We start from the raw sequence: 20,076 nt of genomic DNA on the forward strand, positions 1-20,076 counted from the left end.
TAAAACATGTATTGGAAAGACTTGTTTATATTTTAGTGGACAAATCTTTCTAACACACTTTTTATGTCATGATCCATGACTACATTTATTTCACTTATGGTCAGTTGGAGGACCACCAGCATGGGATTCTATGAGATTCAAAAAAAACTAAAAATTTCTACTGCACTCTTCATACAACATTCCTACAATTACTTGTAGGATTTGACAAAAATTGTTTCTCATAACTATTAAAACTATTGTTTGTTGTTACTTATACTTTTATAATCTGAAATGTTTTTTCAGTAGTTCTACTCAGAAAGGAGTAAATAGATATCAGTTTGAATATCCATCTCATAAATTATGTTTATATTAGAAAGTAGAACTATTGCTTAATTATTTTATGTAGCCTGAAACTAACAAATTATATTTAAACATTACTTATGACAATTCACAGGAAACAATAACAATTTCAAACATTTTTCAAGCTGCATTTTGACAGACAATTAGCATGTTCTTATTAATTTTTGAATAAATCTAAAGAGCCAATCCTGAGAAATCTCACTCAAAAAGAACCAATTTGAAAATTTCAAAAATATAAGCATATATATATATGTTGAATGACCTTTCACATGTCCATACCACTTGTCATATACTTTCACGGATCCAGTCCTGAAAGCTTTCCAAACCTCTTCAATCGTAGTGTGGGAATTCAAGTTTTAAAGCATTCCAAAATATTAAAGTTATTGATTTGGATGGCTTGTTATGTTTCTGTAACAATGTTCAGGTAAATTGGTTTATTCAGACTTGAAAACTCCCAAAACACTTTTCCCTCGTATTTTTAGTTTCCCCATCATAACTTTCTCCAAACGTTGCTTTCTCTTTCATATTTTGTGAGGATCAGGTGTCTTAATGCAAAATTTGGTTTAAAATTGTGAAAGGAGCTCAAAACTTAAATAAATTTAGATACGTAGGCACATGTAAGATTATTACCAAGGCAAAGAATGAAGAATAAACTTTAAAAAAATAATAATTTTTTTGCTGAATTTATCTGCAGAAAAACATATTAATGAGAAATGACTCTTCAAACACACCAGTGACCAGTTAATAGGTAATTTTATAAGGAATGTTTTTGTAAAAATGTTTTCTGGGCATAGAGGGAAAAACTTGTGCAACAAAATTATTTAAGTTTGGTATTAAATGTTTCTAGTTCTATAGCTCCATAACTTACATGCTTAGATTTTGATATTTGTTTTATTTGGTAATCAAAATTAATTTTTAATTATAGAATTACCAATTGGCTTTAAAGGACCCCCATTGGCTTTTTAATAAACTTTTTCTAATCTCTCTATGTACCATGTTACTGTGAGTGTTTGACTGTTAGTTACAAGGTGCATAATAATAGTATAAAAGGCACAAGAAAACTAATAGAAACATCATTAGTATTGCAGCTAAATGCAATATTTCTCTTGTCTCCTTTGTATTTTACATAAGAGTAATTCCATGCAGTTTATTTTGTCAGTTTTATGTTGACTGTTGTAACATGTAACAATTTAATATTTCCCACTGTGATTAGATAATACAATAATTATAAAGTTATATGCAGAGTTTGAGTAGTTGTTTTACAAAATCACAGTTAACAGTAGTTGGTCAATTCAGAACAGAGAAATTTTATTCTGTCAGTTAACACTGGTAGTCAAATCATCACAGTAGTGATTAAAACAAATTAAAAGTAGATACATATGAAAATAACATTGTAGTTAGAAATTGTTTAATAAAAACTTTCTTGAAATATTTGTAACGTCTATATCCTTCCTTCCAAGTTTTAGCTGCCATATTTGGTGCTGTTCCATTTCTGGGTGCTTACTGGGCTTGTCTGCCTGCAGTGTTAGAGCTGTGGTTAGTTAATGGACAAGTCTTCCAAGCAGGTCTTATGTTTTTTGGCCAACTTGTACCTTCATCTTTTGTCGACAGTACTATTTACAGTGAAATTAAGGGGTTTGTACTTAAACCTTTTCCTGTGTTTAAGATTTATTTGTGATTATTTGTATAAAAATGTGTGTTGGTAGAGAACCAGTTCGTTTAAAAGTACTAATGGAATCACAATACATGAAAAATAACAGTATGTATGTAACAATAAGCATTATTTTCTAATTTTTTGCATAATTTAAAAGTTCACTGATACAACTTTATAAAAACTCCTTAATACCTTGTGAAAATTCACAGGAAAGGATCATTTTATTTTGAGCAGGCATGTGTATATATTTTTATTATTTCTTAAGTGAACCTCTACACCTAATCCGAATGGCCCCAAAACTTCTCTAACTCTTCATTGTAACTCAGTTTGAACATTTTCAATATCTGAATATAGATTCTTTCAAATGGTACCGGGCCTGGCATGGCCTAGCGCGTTAAGGCGTGCGCTTCGTAATCTGAGGGTCGCGGGTTCGCGCCCGAGTCGCGCCAAACATGCTCGCCCTCCCAGCCGTGGGGGGTGTTATAATGTGACGGTCAATCCCACTATTCGTTGGTAAAAGAGTAGCCCAAAAGTTGGCAGTGGGTGGTGATGACTAGCTGCCTTCCCTCTAGTCTTACACTGCTAAATTAGGGACGGCTAGCACAGATAGCCCTCGAGTAGCTTTGTGCAAATTTCAAAAAACAATCAAATGGTTCTTTACATTTACATATCAATGACATTTTTCAAGTAAATTGTTCAATTTTAATCTGCAAGCTTCCCTCAGAATGGTTTGACTTCCTACTTTGAAACTGTTTTCTTTGTTTTCAATATTCCTTGCTCAAATCCTTACCATAGTCGTTGCTAAAACAATTCCAGTGTGTTTTTACCAAACAGTATTTCTAGATCATTAATGAAATATACTTGTGAGTTTAGTTCTGATGCTAAAATTTGTCAGTTTGAAAAATAACATATTTTGTTTTTTGATTGATAACTGAAGAGATAAGCTTTGTTTTTTGGATGTCATCACTTTTTCCCATGTTTAATAAACCTCAATGGAATTATTCCAGTTGTTTCTGTGATGTTTAATTTAAAACTAACCACTTTATTACTGCATTTGAAATTTTGTTACTGTATCTGAAACTATGAATAATATTTTCTCCTTATCAAATTCAGCTTCTAATGGTGTAGATGGTGTTTCGATTAAGATTTTGAAAGCTAATGCTAATCTTTTTGCACCAATTTTGACTTTTTTAATTAATTTATCTTTTACTCAAGGGAAGTTTCCTAATGCTTTAAAGTTATCATTGGTCATTCCTATTTATAAATCTGGTAATATTTTTGATTTTACGAATTATAGACCTATTTCCTTATTAATACATTTCTCTAAGCTATTTGAAAAATCTATGAAGATTAGAATTTTATCATTTCTTGATAGACATTCAGTTTTGTCTCCTTCTCAATTTGGCTTTCAGCCTGGGCTTGGAACGGAGGTTGCTGTTGCTAAACTTGTGGGAAGTATTACAGAAGCTTTGGATTCTGATCTTCATCCAATTGCTGTTTTTCTTGACTTAGCCAAAGCTTTTGATTCTGTTAATCATAAAATTTTGTTAAATAAATTATCTTATTATGGTTTTAGAGGCATTGTTTTTGATTGTTTTTTTTTCTTACTTTCACAATAGAAAGCAATTGGTTTGTATCCATAATAATTATAGTGATTGGCTTACAATTAATGTTGGAGTACCACAAGGTTCTGTTCTGGGCCCTTTATTATTTCTCATTTATATAAATGATATTCTTTACCAACAGTTTTCTGGAGATATCCAAGCCTATGCCGATGATATTGCTGTTGTTTATAGTAAGCCAAATCTAATTAATGAAGCCATTATTTCTAGTGATCTTAATAAAATTAAAAATTGGCTTTTCTGTAATGGCTTATCCTTAAATATATCTAAATCTTTTCTTCTTCAGTTTAACCTTTATGGTGTCATTCCAGCTTTTCCTTCTATTTTTTATCATTCCAATGATTGTTATACTTACCCAAACTGTAAGTGTCCCAAATTGACTCAAGTTTCCTCTGTTAAATATTTAGGAATTATTTTAGATTGAAAATTAAATTGGCAGTTTCATATTAATTCTTTAGTTAATAAATTAAAATATAGTTCTATGCTAATTTTTGAACTTAGTCATTGTGCTCCTTATCATATTTTGTTAAGTGTATATTATGCTCTCTTTCAATCTTTCTTACAATATTGTATTTCAATTTGGGGTGGCACATATAAGACTTTTTTAATTCCTATTCACAAGTTGCAAAAAAGTGTTTTCTCTCTTATTTTTACCCATAGGCTTGATACCAATTTCAGTAAATTTAACTCCCCTCTTTCATATGATAAACTTTATTTATATTTTTTAGCTTTATCTACAATGCACGTTTCTTTTAATAGGCCTTTTAAAGTCACTTCATATTTTACACGACTTCAATCTTTTTTTCCAATTATTGTACCCACACCATGTAAAACGGTTACACTTCATCAATATCTTTATTTGGCACCTCGTATTCATAATTTTATTCCTTATAGTATAAGATCTTCTATTAATTGTGTTAATCAAAAGAAATACTTAAAACAATGGATCTTAAATACTGATGATAATATTCTGGGAACTTTATTTTGATTTTGTAAGTTTTGATTTTACTTTATTATGTGTTTAACCATCACAGGACGAGTTAACTCTTTGTTGATGGTTTTATATTGTTATTTGATTTTTTTGTATCTAATTTATTGTTTAATAAATTTATTATTTATTTATTATTTATTATTTAATATGAGCATTATATAAATGATTGATACATAGCAGAAACCTGAAATTAAAATTACTGGAAATACCTCATAAGAAAATGAAAGCAGTTTAACAAATGTTTCAAGAAATGTCATGTGCAAACAAAAGATAGATTATTATGAAACGTATAATTAGGCTATATTATATTGTTTATGGATCAAGAGTTTCTTTTCTTCATGTTACAAATCATTTAACCATGCTTGTTGAGTATAGAAGTGTAATCCAGGTTCAATTCCTTATATTGAGCTGAGTGTATAAAGTCTATTGTATAACTGTATGCTAAAAATAAAAAAATAATTTCACTATTCTTTGAGAAAATGTTCAACTTTTAGTAGATTGGCTTATGCACCCACAGTAAAATAAAAACAAAACTCTGTTAAAATGTCCAAGTATTTTACACCTTGATACTTTTAATGTATTGTATAAGTTTAAGAGTATTAGTTCTATGTAACTTAACCCCATATGCTGAGGCAGAAGTCAGAATGCTCATGTCATGAATGTTACAGTGGTATCTTCAAAATTTCAACTAAACATCTTCATTATCACTGTATTTCAAAAACATTGGCATCAAAATGCAGTTTATAAGTTCCATTTTTATATTAAAGTTTATATTTCTGGATTTGAAAAGGAGATATATAAATAAATTCTCCAGTTTTACTTCTGTGTATGACACAATGCCTCTGACCTCAATTTTACATTTTAGCTTTTCTTTGTTTCCTTTTATGAGATTCAAAATGTCCACTAATTAGATAACTAATTATGAATATTGACAAGCTAGAATTTAAAATAAGTTCTCACCTCCTTTACTTTCTGAGATATCTGTAACTTTGTTACACCCACCACTGAAACTTTTCCTGCCTCTTCATGCTTTTGAAATTACTTAATTTACTCAAACTTATTTGTCAGTGGTACATCTTTATAATAATTTATTTTATGGTAGAGAGAAAGCAGGCAAGTTATAAAGTTTGACTGAGAATGTTTTAATATTTACTTAGAAGTACGAAGCCATAAGATGAAAACAGTGTTTTTTATTCTTAACATAAAAATCACCTTGCCTCCAGACTAGTCAAGAGTCTGTCAGATTGACTAAAGTTGGAGACAAATCTTTAGTAAAAATATTGTATTTAAAATTTTGATTTTTTTTGTGTATGTATACAACTTACCTGTAATGTTTACTAACAGCTTACCATAGTTTACAAAGATGCATTAAGTACATGTGGAACTTAAAAGTTTATAATAAATATTAGTCTTCCAATGTAGACTTGACCATATGCAGGTTAAAGTTGTGAAAATTTATTTTTCAAAACTAAATTAATTATGAGTCATTTTTATAAATAAAGGAAAATGCTTAAATATTTAAAAAACAACAACCAAGAATTGGTTGTGTGTGGTGTTGGCTTGCTGTCTCCCCTCTAATCTATCATTTCAAAATTAAGGATGACTTGTCATAATGACCATATGATTAGTAAAAATGGACTTCAATTACATTAGAACTTGTACAGTGATTTCAAATAACTCGAACATATATGAAGTGTGATCAAAAAGTTCTAAGACTTCACTTTTATTCCAAAGAATAATGTACATACATCAGTATTATATGTTATCCCCTTCAAAGTAATCTCTCCAAGCTGATACACTTGTTCCAATGTTCCTGTCATTTTCAGAAGCAATGCTGGAAATCTTCAGCTATTATGCGAATAAGTTCTGCTTTCACATTATTATGGATGGTTGAAATGTCATCAAATCTCTTTCCTTTCAACTTAATTTTGATTTTTAGGAACAGAAAAAAATCACACAGAGCAAGATGGTATCACAGGAATGTTTTTATCTGCCAAAAATGTTTGAACAGACACAGCAGCGTGTGTAGGTGTGTTGTCATGACAGCAGCGTGTGAAGGTGTGTTGTCATGACAGCAGCATGTGAAGGTGTGTTGTCATGACAGCAGCGTGTGAAGGTGTGTTGTGTTTGAACAGACACAGCAGCGTGTGAAGGTGTGTTGTGTTTGAACAGACACAGCAAGCGTGTGAAAAGGTGTGTTGTGTTTGAACAGACAGCAGCGTGTGAAGGTGTGTTGTGTTTGAACGAGAGGTGTGTTGTCGACACAGCAGCGTGTGTGAAGGTGTGTTGTGTTTGAACAGACACAGCAGCATGTAAAGGTGTGTTGTGTTTGAACAGACACAGCAGCGTGTGAAGGTGTGTTGTGTTTGAACAGACACAGCAGCATGTGAAGGTGTGTTGTGTTTGAACAGACACAGCAGCAGCATGCGTTGTGAAAATGGTGTGTTGTGTTTGAACAGACACAGCAGCGTGTGAAGGTGTGTGAATGTCATGTGAAAGGTGTGTTGTGTTTGAACAGACACAGCAGCGTGTGAAGGTGTGTTGTGTTTGAACAGACACAGCAGCGTGTGAAGGTGTGTTGTGTTTGAACAGACACAGCAGCGTGTGAAGGTGTGTTGTGTTTGAACAGACACAGCAGCGTGTGAAGGTGTGTTGTGTTTGAACAGACACAGCAGCATGTGAAGGTGTGTTGTCATGACAGCAGCGTGTAAAGGTGTGTTGTCATGATGAATAAACCAGTGAACATTCTCCCACAGCTTGCAGTGGTTTTTTCTTACTTTTTCCCTCAAGAAAATTTAGACGTCTTTATAAAAGGCCTGTTTAACCCATCTTTCACCTTAACAACTATTTCATCAGTGGATGATCGCCCAGAACGTGGATCACTTTTAACCAATTTCCATTCATCTTGGAAGTGTTTTATCCACTGATAAATGACAACCTTACTTAAGCAGTCATCACCAAAGGCAGTTCTTAATATTTGACGATTTCTGTTCCTCCTTAACCCTTTTTCACACAAAACTTGATGCAAACACATTGCTTTTCTTTTCTGTCCATTTTTGTTACGACAGGTAGAAGAGACACATCTGTCTTTGAACACCTTTTTTGCAACACAGGTATAAGTTGTGGAAAAATGGTAGATCACTATTTGTACTTTGTACACACCTCAGTGAAGCTCACTGCCTCTGCACTGGCACCTGTAACAGAAGAAGTCTTAGAACTTCTTGATCAAACCTTGTGTTCTTCCTGTTCTTTTTGGGTATAATAAGTTATTTTAAAGTTTAAAATTCTTGAACATTAATTGCATGTAATATTAAACACTGTGTAATTAATTAGATATAAATTGACATAGTTTACTTAAACATACAAGAAGTATGTAATGAATTAAGTTTAATCCCAGCTACCCACCCTATTTTTGTTGCATGTTATGCTCACATACTCTGAATGTAGGACTGGAATTCAATTTCTTTGGATTCTGCCTTTCAAAGTCATATTTTCTTTAGGCTTAAGTAACTTCTAAATGAACTAAGCTATAAGATCCTTACTCAATTGTGGTTATTGTTTTATATAGTGAAATATAAATCAGAACTTCAGAATTTGTTGTTGTTTATCTGTACTCACTATTAAATAAATATTTGCCACAACGTTTGTCTTTACAGTGGTGGTCACCCATATCTCACAGGTTTAGCCATAGCAGGAGGAGTGTTCTGTTTGGGATTTCGAGGTGCTCTGTTCGGTCCAATGCTCCTCTGTTTCCTATTGGTTGCCATCAATATGTATAGTTCAATGATACAAGACATTGCTAGTGCTAGACTATTTCAAAAACACAATACTCCTCTTAAACGGTAAATAAGAAATAAGTTTACCTTTTTTTGTGTTGGTTAGTTTGAAACATAAACAAATAATGTTCTGTTTGGATTTCTTTTATTTGAAATTGTAAAGTATGATTTTGTTTATTTTTCATGATCATATATGTTTCTTGTAAAGAACAAAGTATGTTTATACCACTATGAATGTACAGAAATAACAAGTTTTTAATAATTTTTTCAACAAAATTATTTTTTTAGATAATAACAGTTTTTTATATTAAATGCTATTATTAGTGAGCATGACTAAATAGCATCTGAAAGAATAACATTAAAAAAGTTACTTTTAACCTGGATATTTGCATGTGAGAAAGTCTAATTTCATATATAAACAGAAATATCTGCTAAGAATTAAAGAAAAGAGAAGTGATAGCAGTGTTGCTGGTTTTCTTTTTTGTTTTATATTGTCAGAAATTGTAATTGTATATTAAACTGTGTCAGAACCCCTCATCTTGAAATAGTGTTATTGTGTTGTATAAACCTACCATTAATATAGAAATCTTGTGAGAAGTGTACAAGTACAAATGTAACGTAAATTGAATTCTCGGTTCCAAGTATTTTATCCACTAAGACATTATTTGTCATCACAATTACAGAAATCATTATGATAGTTTAAAACATGTAATAATAATAATTATTATTTTATGGCATTGTCACAATACATATAAATTTAATAATAAATAAATTGTACTGTTTTTATCATGCAATCTCAGTAAAACTCTTTTAACCAAAATTCTTTCCTTTGTAGAATATTTACATTTAAATATCACAGATGTTTTATGGTTCTTATTCTACAGAAATACTGTAATCTGCATATAGAATTAAAATACATCAACTTGATGGCATAATATTAATTGATTTCACATAAAAATAGCACATTTCCCCTTATATAGCCATTCTATAGAACCTAATTCAAATGTCACTAAGTAAATAAATTCTGTAGTTCTGCCATTTTGATATAAACAGGCTATTTCGATTAGAAACCAGTTGTACAAGTTATTTTCTCAAGCATACCCTCAAGTTGGATTGAGATTTATGTTTTAGCCTGTATGTACATAACATAATTTATTCAGATACAAAGATCTGATGTATACCATCAAAACATCTAATATGGTACACAAATATAAGTGTTTTAAATTAATTATTAGGTAATATTGGATACAACACCAGGTGGTTAATAGTTTGCACACAAAATCATGAAAATTTAATATTCACAATTTTCAATCAATAAAAATGCTCTAAATGAGTGTAATAAACTTATAAGTAGAGGACAGTTTAAAATCTTCACCATAACAAATATTGGTACAATTAATGATATAAATATATAAAAGACAGTCTATTGATCATTAGACATAAATCAGGATTAAATAAACGATACGTAAAGTTTATTTATGATGTAACAACTTTCAATCTGGAACAGAGAAGAAAGGAAATCAGTAGCATTTAAACATATTTAGCATATTATGAAAAGCATGCAGTACATAACAATGTTAGCCATTGAAATAGTTCTTATTTTTTATCATTTATTTTATAGTTTGCCTTGAAAATATATAACAAGCATTTGATATAAATGGAGTTAATTCTTAAAATGATCCCCTATCTAAACACTTTTTTTCCTTACAATTTGAGTGCTATCCACAAATAATGGGCATTTTCTTTGTGGCAGATAGCTAAAATTTATTAATATGCTTTAAAATAAATATCTAGTTTGTTTACTGTCTTTAAGTAATTCTGGAATGAAGAAACAAATGCATTATGCTCAAATATTATAAACTTTATAAGTTACACTCCAGTTGAAAATGTGTGTGGGTGATACCTTTTGTTACAGTTTCCATTAAAAGTAATGGAAATACCTTTCAGCTTTAAACTTTATGTATGGAACTGGTTTACTATTGTTCAGAAAGTACAACATTAAATTGATGAAAATATTTTTTATCATCAGTTGACCGTAGCTTCTTGTATTTATTGAAGTGATGTTTGTAGTGAAAACCTATTTTGAAACTTTCTTTCAAGAACTGCCTGTAGAGGTTCAATAGCAATTACATGTGGAGTTTGCAGTGGCCAAGTTAGCTTCCCAAGATTTTCCGTGTATTCTTTGAACCAATTATTAACAATTGTGGTTTTATCTTAAAACAACTGACCACAGAGGATCAATAACGATTACATGTGGAGTTTGTAGTGGCCAAGTTAGCTGCCCAAGATCTTCCTTGTATTTTATGAACCAGTCATTAACAATTGTGGTATTACCTTCTTAAAACAAACCAGCTTCATTTAGATGAAAGTTTTCATCACTGGGTGAACCTGAGCCTAGTCTGTACTAGGTTTTTAAATAATTGTTTGTTGTCACTTTACTTTTTCTCAAGGTAATGGATTGTAAACTATTTCAAGAAAAATGATCACAGTATCATCACAAAGATTTCTATATTTAACTGATGGCACAAAACATTCAGATTCTTAGCCTAATTTTTAACTATGCATAAACAAAGTCACTTGATATTTAAAAAAAAAATTAAAAGATTATTTATCTGATCAAACCATGCACTTCAATTGATCATCTATCCAGTTTTACATTTTTGAAACTATCTTCCTCTGGGTTTTACCTTTTCTGTTGTTTTAGTTTTCTGAATGGCATACTTACCATTGTAACCCTTATGCAACTTTCCTTGAGTTATTTTGATGGAGTTTAACTGTTGTAGGTTTATCCTTAAATTCTGCACACACTTTTGATGTTGTAATCTTTAGTGTTTGTTTCACTATTTGTGTTAATGGTCATCTATTATAATTTGTCAGGTTACTTTTGTTAGACTTCTACGTATGTCTGATGTGAGTTGTTTTTTTTTTTCTCCAATATCTGGCATCACTTTTCACACTATTCCTTTGAATGAATTCACTATTTTAGTTTTAATGTCACTGAGCATTCTACTAGAGGATCTCCTACAATCTTTCCTCTTCGGAAGTCTGCCAGACCTTTTTTAACTTGATATTTTCAGAAACTTTGAAAAAAAAAAGATTATTCATGTAAGGTGGTTTCAACAGTGTAGAATGATTTAATGCATAGTTAAATTTTTTACTCTTAGAAAAAGAAAACTATGAGTTGAGAAGATATGTGTTTTCTTCTTTCTTCTATTTTTCTTTTGCAAATCCCTCTTGGTGTAATGACTGATTTTAATATATTGGAAACAAAAACTACTAGATATTTGACAGTTGAAAGGTTCAGTATAAACAAAATAATATTTTTAGAACTAAGAAACAGTCCACACTGTATGGATATGTATCTTAGCGTGTGTTGGTAGTACCCGTGCGTTAAAAGTGTTGAGTTGTAGTGTATTAAGGTGAAATTTGTTACAGAAACTCTTTGTGGTGTGAAGGGGTCTTAGAACTGTGTAAAGTGCTTTTTCAAGATAAGTCATTTCAAGATATACATTTTACACTATTGAAAGAATTGCTATCAGTTCAAACAAATATTATAAAAAATACTTCAGTCACTTTTTTTTATATTTAATATAGTTTTTTTCATATGTTATAAAGTAGTTTATTTTGATGTAAAACCATTCAGCTTCCCTTATAAATAAGACTTAGTGGTTAGCATGACAGCTTCAGGGTGAAAGATACAAAGTTTGCACCACATTACTCCTAAACATACCCTGTGCTATCACTTGTAGTAATAAAATCCACAATCAATCTAATCAATCAGTTCATACAGCTGATTGTGTTATGGTGGCAAATGCAAATAGCTTGCTGTTCAGTAGTTTAAAATTAGGATTGGCTATGCCTGAACCTTCATGATCACATGACTGTATAGTCAACATGCATTTTAAGATGTCATTCACAATAAACTTTCCATTTGCTGTGGTAATTGAGCTTATATATTCATACCAAAATTGGAAGACAGTAGCAAATTAAAAAGTATTAGTAATGTAATATTTTGATGTTTATTTGATAAAAACAATTTGTATTTCTTTATTTGAGAAGTAACTGTATTTTATTTTCCATGTTAAGTCTAAATGTAATGAAAAATGTGACTTTCATAATTCTGGCTGTTTTTTAAAAATTTTCCTTTTTGTTTACAGGACCAACAGTCAGTGATTTTTGACTCCATTTCTTCCTGTGGCTCTGGTGGAGTAATGTATGTCTTGTGTTTTTTAAGTCTTGAGGGATTCTCAAATAAGATAGAAAATGAACTTGGAGCATGGAGGTCATGAACTACGACTCTCAATGTGAGAATGCTCCAACTAGTTGTATACCTTATAGGTTGCCTACTCATAAACTTTGAAATATGCAGTTCTAGTAGTACCCATTTTCTAACTCTTCAATAATAAATTTACTCCATGGATGTGTAGCACTAGAAATGGAGAATTATACATATTTATGAAATTGTGCTTCATGATGTACCAACATATCTGAACCCAATAACATGTTTGTTGAATTACCTAGCATAGCATTTGTTGAGTGAGATATGCATTGGTTGTCTTATGCTAATAATAGCACATAATAATAAACTTGTTAGGTCTGCAAATATATTATTGATTAGTATAGGTGGAATGAGTTGGAAAATACTTGTTTTTCTTCAGTCACAGTTTGTGCATGGTTGGTCATCTGAGAAGAGTTTCATAAGTGTATGTTAATTATAGTGTTTGTATTTTGTACACAATAATTAAACATAGTCTTTTGAGACTTGTGTGAATTGCTAATAGATAAACTGAATGTAGGAAAAATCTGTGGTTAATCAATGAAATTATCATTAATTGTTTTGTACTATCTATCATTGTTTAATACTTTTAGTGTTTTGAAAGTATGATTTCACATCTTAAGAGTAAGTAAAATGGTTTAAGAAATCTGTTCACAATGAACAGGTAATTGTGATTATAAAATTAGGAAGTAATTCATGTACTTCTATATGGAATATGATGTGTGATTTGGATATTATGAAATTTAAGGGAAACATAATATGCCAAAAACTACATGTTACTGAACCTCATTAACTGATAGATACTAAAACAGTTGTGTCATATTTCACTTATCTTTTAAACATTTGATATTTGAAATGTTGCTTTAATAATGAGACACTTGTTCCTCTTCCAAGAATCTAAACATTAGATCACAATAATGTGTTAAATTATGTATTTCAAATACATATCTCAAAATGTGTAAAAATTGTTATACAACTTTATTTGAAGAATAATTAATCACATTACTTTATTTTCCAGCATCACTATTGAAATTATCTGCTTGTGTAATAATTCATTGAACTGCATCTTATACATAGACTGTTTACTACAACACTTGATTTTGTGAAGTTATCCTCTTCTTCTCATTATGGAAACTTGAAGGAGAGACTTTTAGTGAAGTATTTAAAGTGTGTTGTTTGTGGTAGATGTTAATTTGTTGTTAATAACATATCTCATTAGGTTCTCTATAAGTCTTTACTGTTATATTTATGACGTATTTTTCTATGTGCTCAGTTTTAAAGTTACTTTGACTTGCATTAATGTATTATTGCATGATAATGTAGATTTTTAGTATTTTCCTTATTCAAGACTGGCAGTTTTATTTACATATTTCTGTTTTTTTTACACACCTTTACAAGTTGATATTCTATATTTTACAATGTACAGTATGAGTTACATATTTATGGACTATTAAAAGTATGCTGTAAATTTTTATAATATTGTTTGCTAACAATGATATTTGCAGTAGTATGTACATTGTGTGTGCGTGCACACAACTCACCACTGTGATGTGATTGTTGGGTTTATTCTATTTTCTTATGGAAATAATTGTATCTGTTACTTATTTCTGTGTTTTCTGGAGCTCAGGTATGAATAGTTTGCTATTATCTTTATATGTACATATATATAAACACTGAGGTTAATGCTTGTCAAAAAATACTTGTTTTAAAGTTTTGGAATATTTGGTGGTTATCAAAAGTTAGGTTATAAATACTGTTTATTCATTTCTTCAGTATTCTGGTTTAGAAGAAACTGAAGAAATCACTGAAAAAGATTGCTAAGTGTTATTTAGTTTTAATTTAGTGTTTTTCACTATTAATGTGTAATACACTCTGTATGGAAGTAGCTGTGTTGTTTTGATGCTAGTTAATCTAATCAAGTCTGAAGTTATGCATGTGTTATATTGTGTTGATGTGTTCCAAATTTTGAGTAATTAACATAAAGAATATATATTATATTTATAATTATCTAGTGACTACAAATAATGTATCATATTTTATTACTTGATAGTGTAGAAATACAGTAGAATATAGTTGCTCTTGGCCAATGAACTTGTTGTTAGCTGAACATGTTACATTGATATTGTTATTGTCTTGGTTTTTTTTTCCTAGTCAGGTAATTATTTTCATCAGTATCGTATCTTATTAGTGAATAGTTGGTTCACATCTGATAGTGTAGAGATAGAGCAGAAGATGTGTGTTCTTAAAGATAGTTACGTGCCCAGTGAAAGTCAGATCAGTATGTTTGCCATTATTTGTTTAAATGTTCACTCAGTGTACTGACAAATTCTAGAAACATGTCTTAAGTTGGAGAATATTTCATTTTTCTGTATAGTGTTATTCATACTTGAATACTAAAGAAAGAGGTAGTTATAATTTATTTAGAAAATGGTTATTGAGTGATAATATGAGGCTGTGATAACATTAACCTGTTGTTAATGAATTCTATATGTTTATTCTAAGGTTGTGATTAATCTTATAGATTATATTTTAAGGCACTGTTTGATTAGTGATTACTTAATGAGGAAATTTCTGTAAGTGTAATGCAGTTTGGAGGAGTCACACTCTTCAAATATTCCGTGACATGATGATATTAACAAGAAGGATAAATTTTATATTTATTCTAACAATTGGAATGGCATTCCCCTCACTTCAAGCACTTCCTGATCAAAGGTCCTGTTTACATGTAAACTGTATTCATTCTAGAAACACACATATTATGTATTAGTTGGAGTAATATATATTTTGTGTAAATTTTAATACTAAACAGACATTTGTGGATTGAAATAAGTTGATTATTGAATGGAGTATCTGTGATAGTATTGCACCTGTTCTTTCATTATGTTTGAGTGCTTTGAATTTCTGATTAATTTATATTTCAAGATTCAATCAAAGATTTAATTTAAGTGTAAATTTTTCTCAGAATATTACTTAGCTGTTAATCATCGAATTGGAAAAATATTATCTGCATGTTGTTAATGGGTGTTTGAATCTGTTTATTTTGGTTAGATATCATTCCTAAGAACAGTTATTAAGGTTTTCTGTAAATGAGTGTATATATATTTTGATTCTCCTTGAATATTAAGTGTTAAACATGAAAGAATACAGAAATTAACAACAATGTTAATTAACTTTTTGCAATTTCAGTAGTTTTTAATGTCAGCATCTATTCTTTCAGAAGTGTGAAGGTGTTAGACAGAAAAATGGTTTCAGTACTGACACCAAGAAATAATAGTTTCTATGTTTTGTATAGTAATGTCATTATTAATAGAGATAATTTTAAATTTAAGTCTTTCTCTACTATTACAGCATCAATTTTAAGTTTGAAGTATAGAAATACAGAAAACTGCTTCATTTAAATTTGTAAATTAGGTAAAATACTTATTATTCAGTTTTTGTTTTTTTACCTCCTTTGTCAATATGTTACACAGATTTCACATACTGAAAAATTACAAGTATTCCATCAGTGATGCATTTGTTTGTTTGTATAAAGTCTCAGTAAATTACTAGTGCATGAAACAGAGAAAAATGTTATCCTAAGGGCAGCTTCTATTAGGTTGAGGAATAATTCATGAGCATTTTTAAATAATTTCATTCAAGCATTACATGCAAGACTATACAATACTTCAGTGCATGAACACATTACACCCAAAACATTTATTATGATACTTTATTTCATGTAATACCTAGGTATATAGTATGCATTGTTTTAAACGAAATTGCAAGAAATTAAATGCGAAAAGCAAACGGTGTCGAAAATGCTCGATTTTGTCCACTTGACATTCCATTTAATGAGCTGAAAATGAAAGCAAAAATTAAAGACATATGAAAATCAAACACACCATCTATTAAAGCAAAATATTATCTACCAAATGGCATGAAATATTTTGCGAAAGTGTTTCTTTTATGAATATATTTTTTTAACTTGAAAAACGCTCATGAATTATTCCTCAACCCAATATGTTACTTTGTGATCCAGCTTCAGTACGGGGTGCATTAGTGCATTATTTAGAAGGAAGTAACATCTAAATATTTTGTGAGCTACTTTCTGATCCAGCTTCAGTGCAGGGTGCATTAGTGCATTATTTAGAAGGAAGTAACATCTAAATGTTTTGTGAGCTACTTATTGATCCAGCTTCAGTGCAGGGTGCATTAGTGCATTATTTAGAAGGAAGTAACATCTAAATGTTTTGTGAGCTACTTACTGATCCAGCTTCAGTGCAGGGTGCATTAGTGCATTATTTAGAAGGAAGTAACATCTAAATGTTTTGTGAGCTACTTTGTGATCCAGCTTCAGTGCAGGGTGCATTAGTGCATTATATAGAAGTAACATCTAAATGTTTTGTGAGCTACTTTGTGATCCAGCTTCAGTGCAGGGTGCATTAGTGCATTATATAGAAGGAAGTAACATCTAAATGTTTTGTGAGCTACTTACTGATCCAGCTTCAGTACAGGGTGCATTAGTGCATTATTTAGAAGGAAGTAACATCTAAATGTTTTGTGAGCTACTTTCTGATCCAGCTTCAGAGCAGGGTGCATTAATGCATGATTTAGAAGGAAATATTATCAAAAGGTCTGCAAGACTAGTTTCTGTTCCAGATTTAATATATGATATCTAAGTGCATGATTTAGAAGGAAGTATTATTCAAAGGTCTTTTGGACTAGTTTCTGTTCCAGATTCAATGCATGATATCTTAGTGCATGATTTAGAAGGAAGTATTATCCAAAGGTCTGCTAGACTAGTTTCTGTTCCAGATTCAATGCATGGTGTTAGTATAAATTTAGTGGGAAATATTATCCTAAAATTTTCTAGTAACTTTTGATCCAGAGTTATTTCATTGACTAATTGTTATTTTCAGTGTAACTAGCCATTCATAAAAGCATACAGTGTTGCCTTATTTCTCTATGAAGTTGTCTTTCACTTGATACTAAATGTGTTTTTGTTGTAATTGTATTTTTATAAATCACAGCTTTTTATGAATGCAAAATCACTAAGTTGGATATTTCTACTAAGTTAAATGTTATGGACAGATTGTCTCTGTCCATGCCTAACATTCCCTTGTTATTATATTCAGGTATGTTTTATGTAATATTAATGTGCTGCATGGTGCTAATGGCATTACTTAATCTTGAATGTCACTATATGTGCCAAACAGGTTGTGAAGGTCAGTTTCTTAAGGAATAAGTGTGGTGTTACATTAATGTAAAAGCAAGAAATGATTGGTCAGCAGGAATATGTTAGTGTCATGTTCTCAAACAGAAAGATATAATACTGTTACAGTATTTATTTAAAACTGTTGATGGTATTTTGGCCAGTGAGTGCAGTTTTTGTTAATAGTTATATACTGTAGGTTGTTTAGAAATAAACAGTACTGGTTCAGAAAAGATTGTGTGAAGCTAGATATTGCAAACAATAAATTGGCCAAATTTTGCATTCTGTGCATTTTGAGATAAAATTTTAGTCTCGAGTTGCACTAATTTTAACTGGGAGTGTTTTATAGTATTGTTTCTTCTGTAATTAACCTATATTATGCTTTTAGTTGCACAGTTCTTGTTAAAGGAAACAACACTAAACCTTGTTTAACCCTTCATTTGTGACAGGCTGTTCATAATATTGTAAACAAAATGCTTGCATCATATGATGTCAACTGCAGCTGAAAGATTAAAATTCAGTAACCAAAGAAAACTTAGCTTTACAGGGGATATTCTTTAAGTTAAAAGCTTGACAATATGTGTGAATTAAATGTATAGCAGTGTTTTGTATAACTGAGTGTATAACTTAAGTGTAATTAGATATGCATCATTATACTGCATTAGACACTATATATAGTGTTCTGTCATTGTGGACTGACAAATGAGAGTTTATTTTTAATTACCTATTTTTGATTTGAAAATAGTATAGGTCGTAAACGTGGGTGAGGATACTTAGCTGACATTGTAGTGTGTTTTGTTTTACTAAATATGATGAAGCACTTTTGACTTTTATGTGCTTTAAATTTGAGCTGTTGAACCAGTGAGGGTTATTCCAGATGGCAGACTTTTAATGTTTCAGATATCAAACCAATGATTGTTGTCCCATATGACAGACTTTTAATGTTTCAGATATCAAACCAATGATTGTTATCCCAGATTATGGAGTTTTAATGTTTCAGATATTGAACTAATGATTGTTATTCCAGATGACAGTTTTAATGTTTCAGCTAATGAACCAATGAGGATTATTTCAGATATAGTTTTGATGTTTCAGATACTGAATCAATGAGGTTTATTTCAGATATAGTTTTAATGCTTCAAATGCTGAACCAATGAGCGTTATCCCGGGTGACAGAGTTTTAAAGTTTCTCAAGAGTTTAGAGTTCTCTAAATTATTGTACTAGCTGAGTTTTTGTAATGGGCTATTTTGATTAGATAATTAATATGAAGATGGTCAGTTGTTTGAAGTAGGAGTGTATTACTCAAAATGTTTGAAGTTAATGTGAGTTCTATACTACTGCTTCTTTAAATCCCAAGCATTAACTTTCCTAAGTTGAAAGAAAACTGATTTTATAAAATTACTCGTTTTTATTTATTGGGCTGGGTGTGGCTTAGTTGTTATGGTGTCAGACTGTGGATATGAGGGTTTAATGTTTATATCATGTTAGCACAAAAAAGGAAGGGAAGAAATTCACACGTGACAGTGAATACGTTTTAAGCATGACCTTAAAGCCCATTCGATTAGAGTATCCATTGGTGTTGTTGAATAACTTCCTGCCTTCAAGTCTGTCAGTTTAAATTAAGGGACAGTTTGGAGAAAGTCCGAAAATAAGCTTGATATTTAACATTGGGCTATTATTTTAATTTTTGCTAGTTTGTGAGGTGAATTAATTGGTTATTATGTGCTGAGATTATGAACGTTCGGACTAAATGCACGTTTATTTATTCAGTGAATTTTGTATTATACATTATTGTGTGTCTGTGCTGACCTATAAATATATGGCTTGTATATTACCTTCTTTTAAATTATCTTTCCAAGCAAGTTTTAGGTTTGTCAAAAGTCTATATAATTGTGGTTCTTTACAGTTATTAATAAAATTTCTTACGAATAATGATTTTCAGGTGTTTTTATTACGTATTCTAACAGCCAGATTCAGAAATAGTTAATCCGCATACCTGACTCTAAGTATCATAATTAAGGTGGTAATAAACACCACTTTTACATATTTCTCTGTTATGAGAAAGTCGTTACCGTTTTTAATATAACTTGGACACTACATCCAATAGAGGCGAAGTAAAATATTATGAAGATTATTGAATGTTGGACGTTGCGTTTAGTAGATGTGTAATAGAACGACATAAGTTAGACATTACATTCAATAAAAGTCTAGGTATACGTTAAACAA

At 30.5% G+C, this 20,076-nt stretch overlaps 1 protein-coding gene across 5 annotated transcripts in view; it reads left to right on the forward strand.

Annotated features, from left to right (window-relative positions):
* LOC143222512 (transmembrane protein 245-like) overlaps positions 1–19,783 on the forward strand; it is a 43,787-nt gene extending 24,004 nt beyond the window's left edge. For 3 of the 5 annotated variants that reach the window (XM_076449115.1, XM_076449114.1, XM_076449116.1), the window contains 3 exons: positions 1,800–1,974; positions 8,263–8,448; positions 12,540–19,783. In XM_076449115.1, coding sequence (XP_076305230.1) covers positions 1,800–1,974; positions 8,263–8,448; positions 12,540–12,555 — 377 coding nt within the window. In that variant the 3' untranslated portion in view covers positions 12,556–19,783. Of the gene's footprint in view, positions 1–1,799; positions 1,975–8,262; positions 8,449–12,539 lie in introns of those variants that run through there. The other 2 variants (XR_013012284.1, XM_076449117.1) reach the window with 2 other exon arrangements.
* The last annotated feature ends 293 nt before the right edge of the window (positions 19,784–20,076 follow it).

The sequence above is a fragment of the Tachypleus tridentatus genome, chromosome 8, assembly GCF_004210375.1.
Source record: "Tachypleus tridentatus isolate NWPU-2018 chromosome 8, ASM421037v1, whole genome shotgun sequence".
Taxonomy (NCBI): Eukaryota; Metazoa; Arthropoda; class Merostomata; order Xiphosura; family Limulidae; genus Tachypleus; species Tachypleus tridentatus.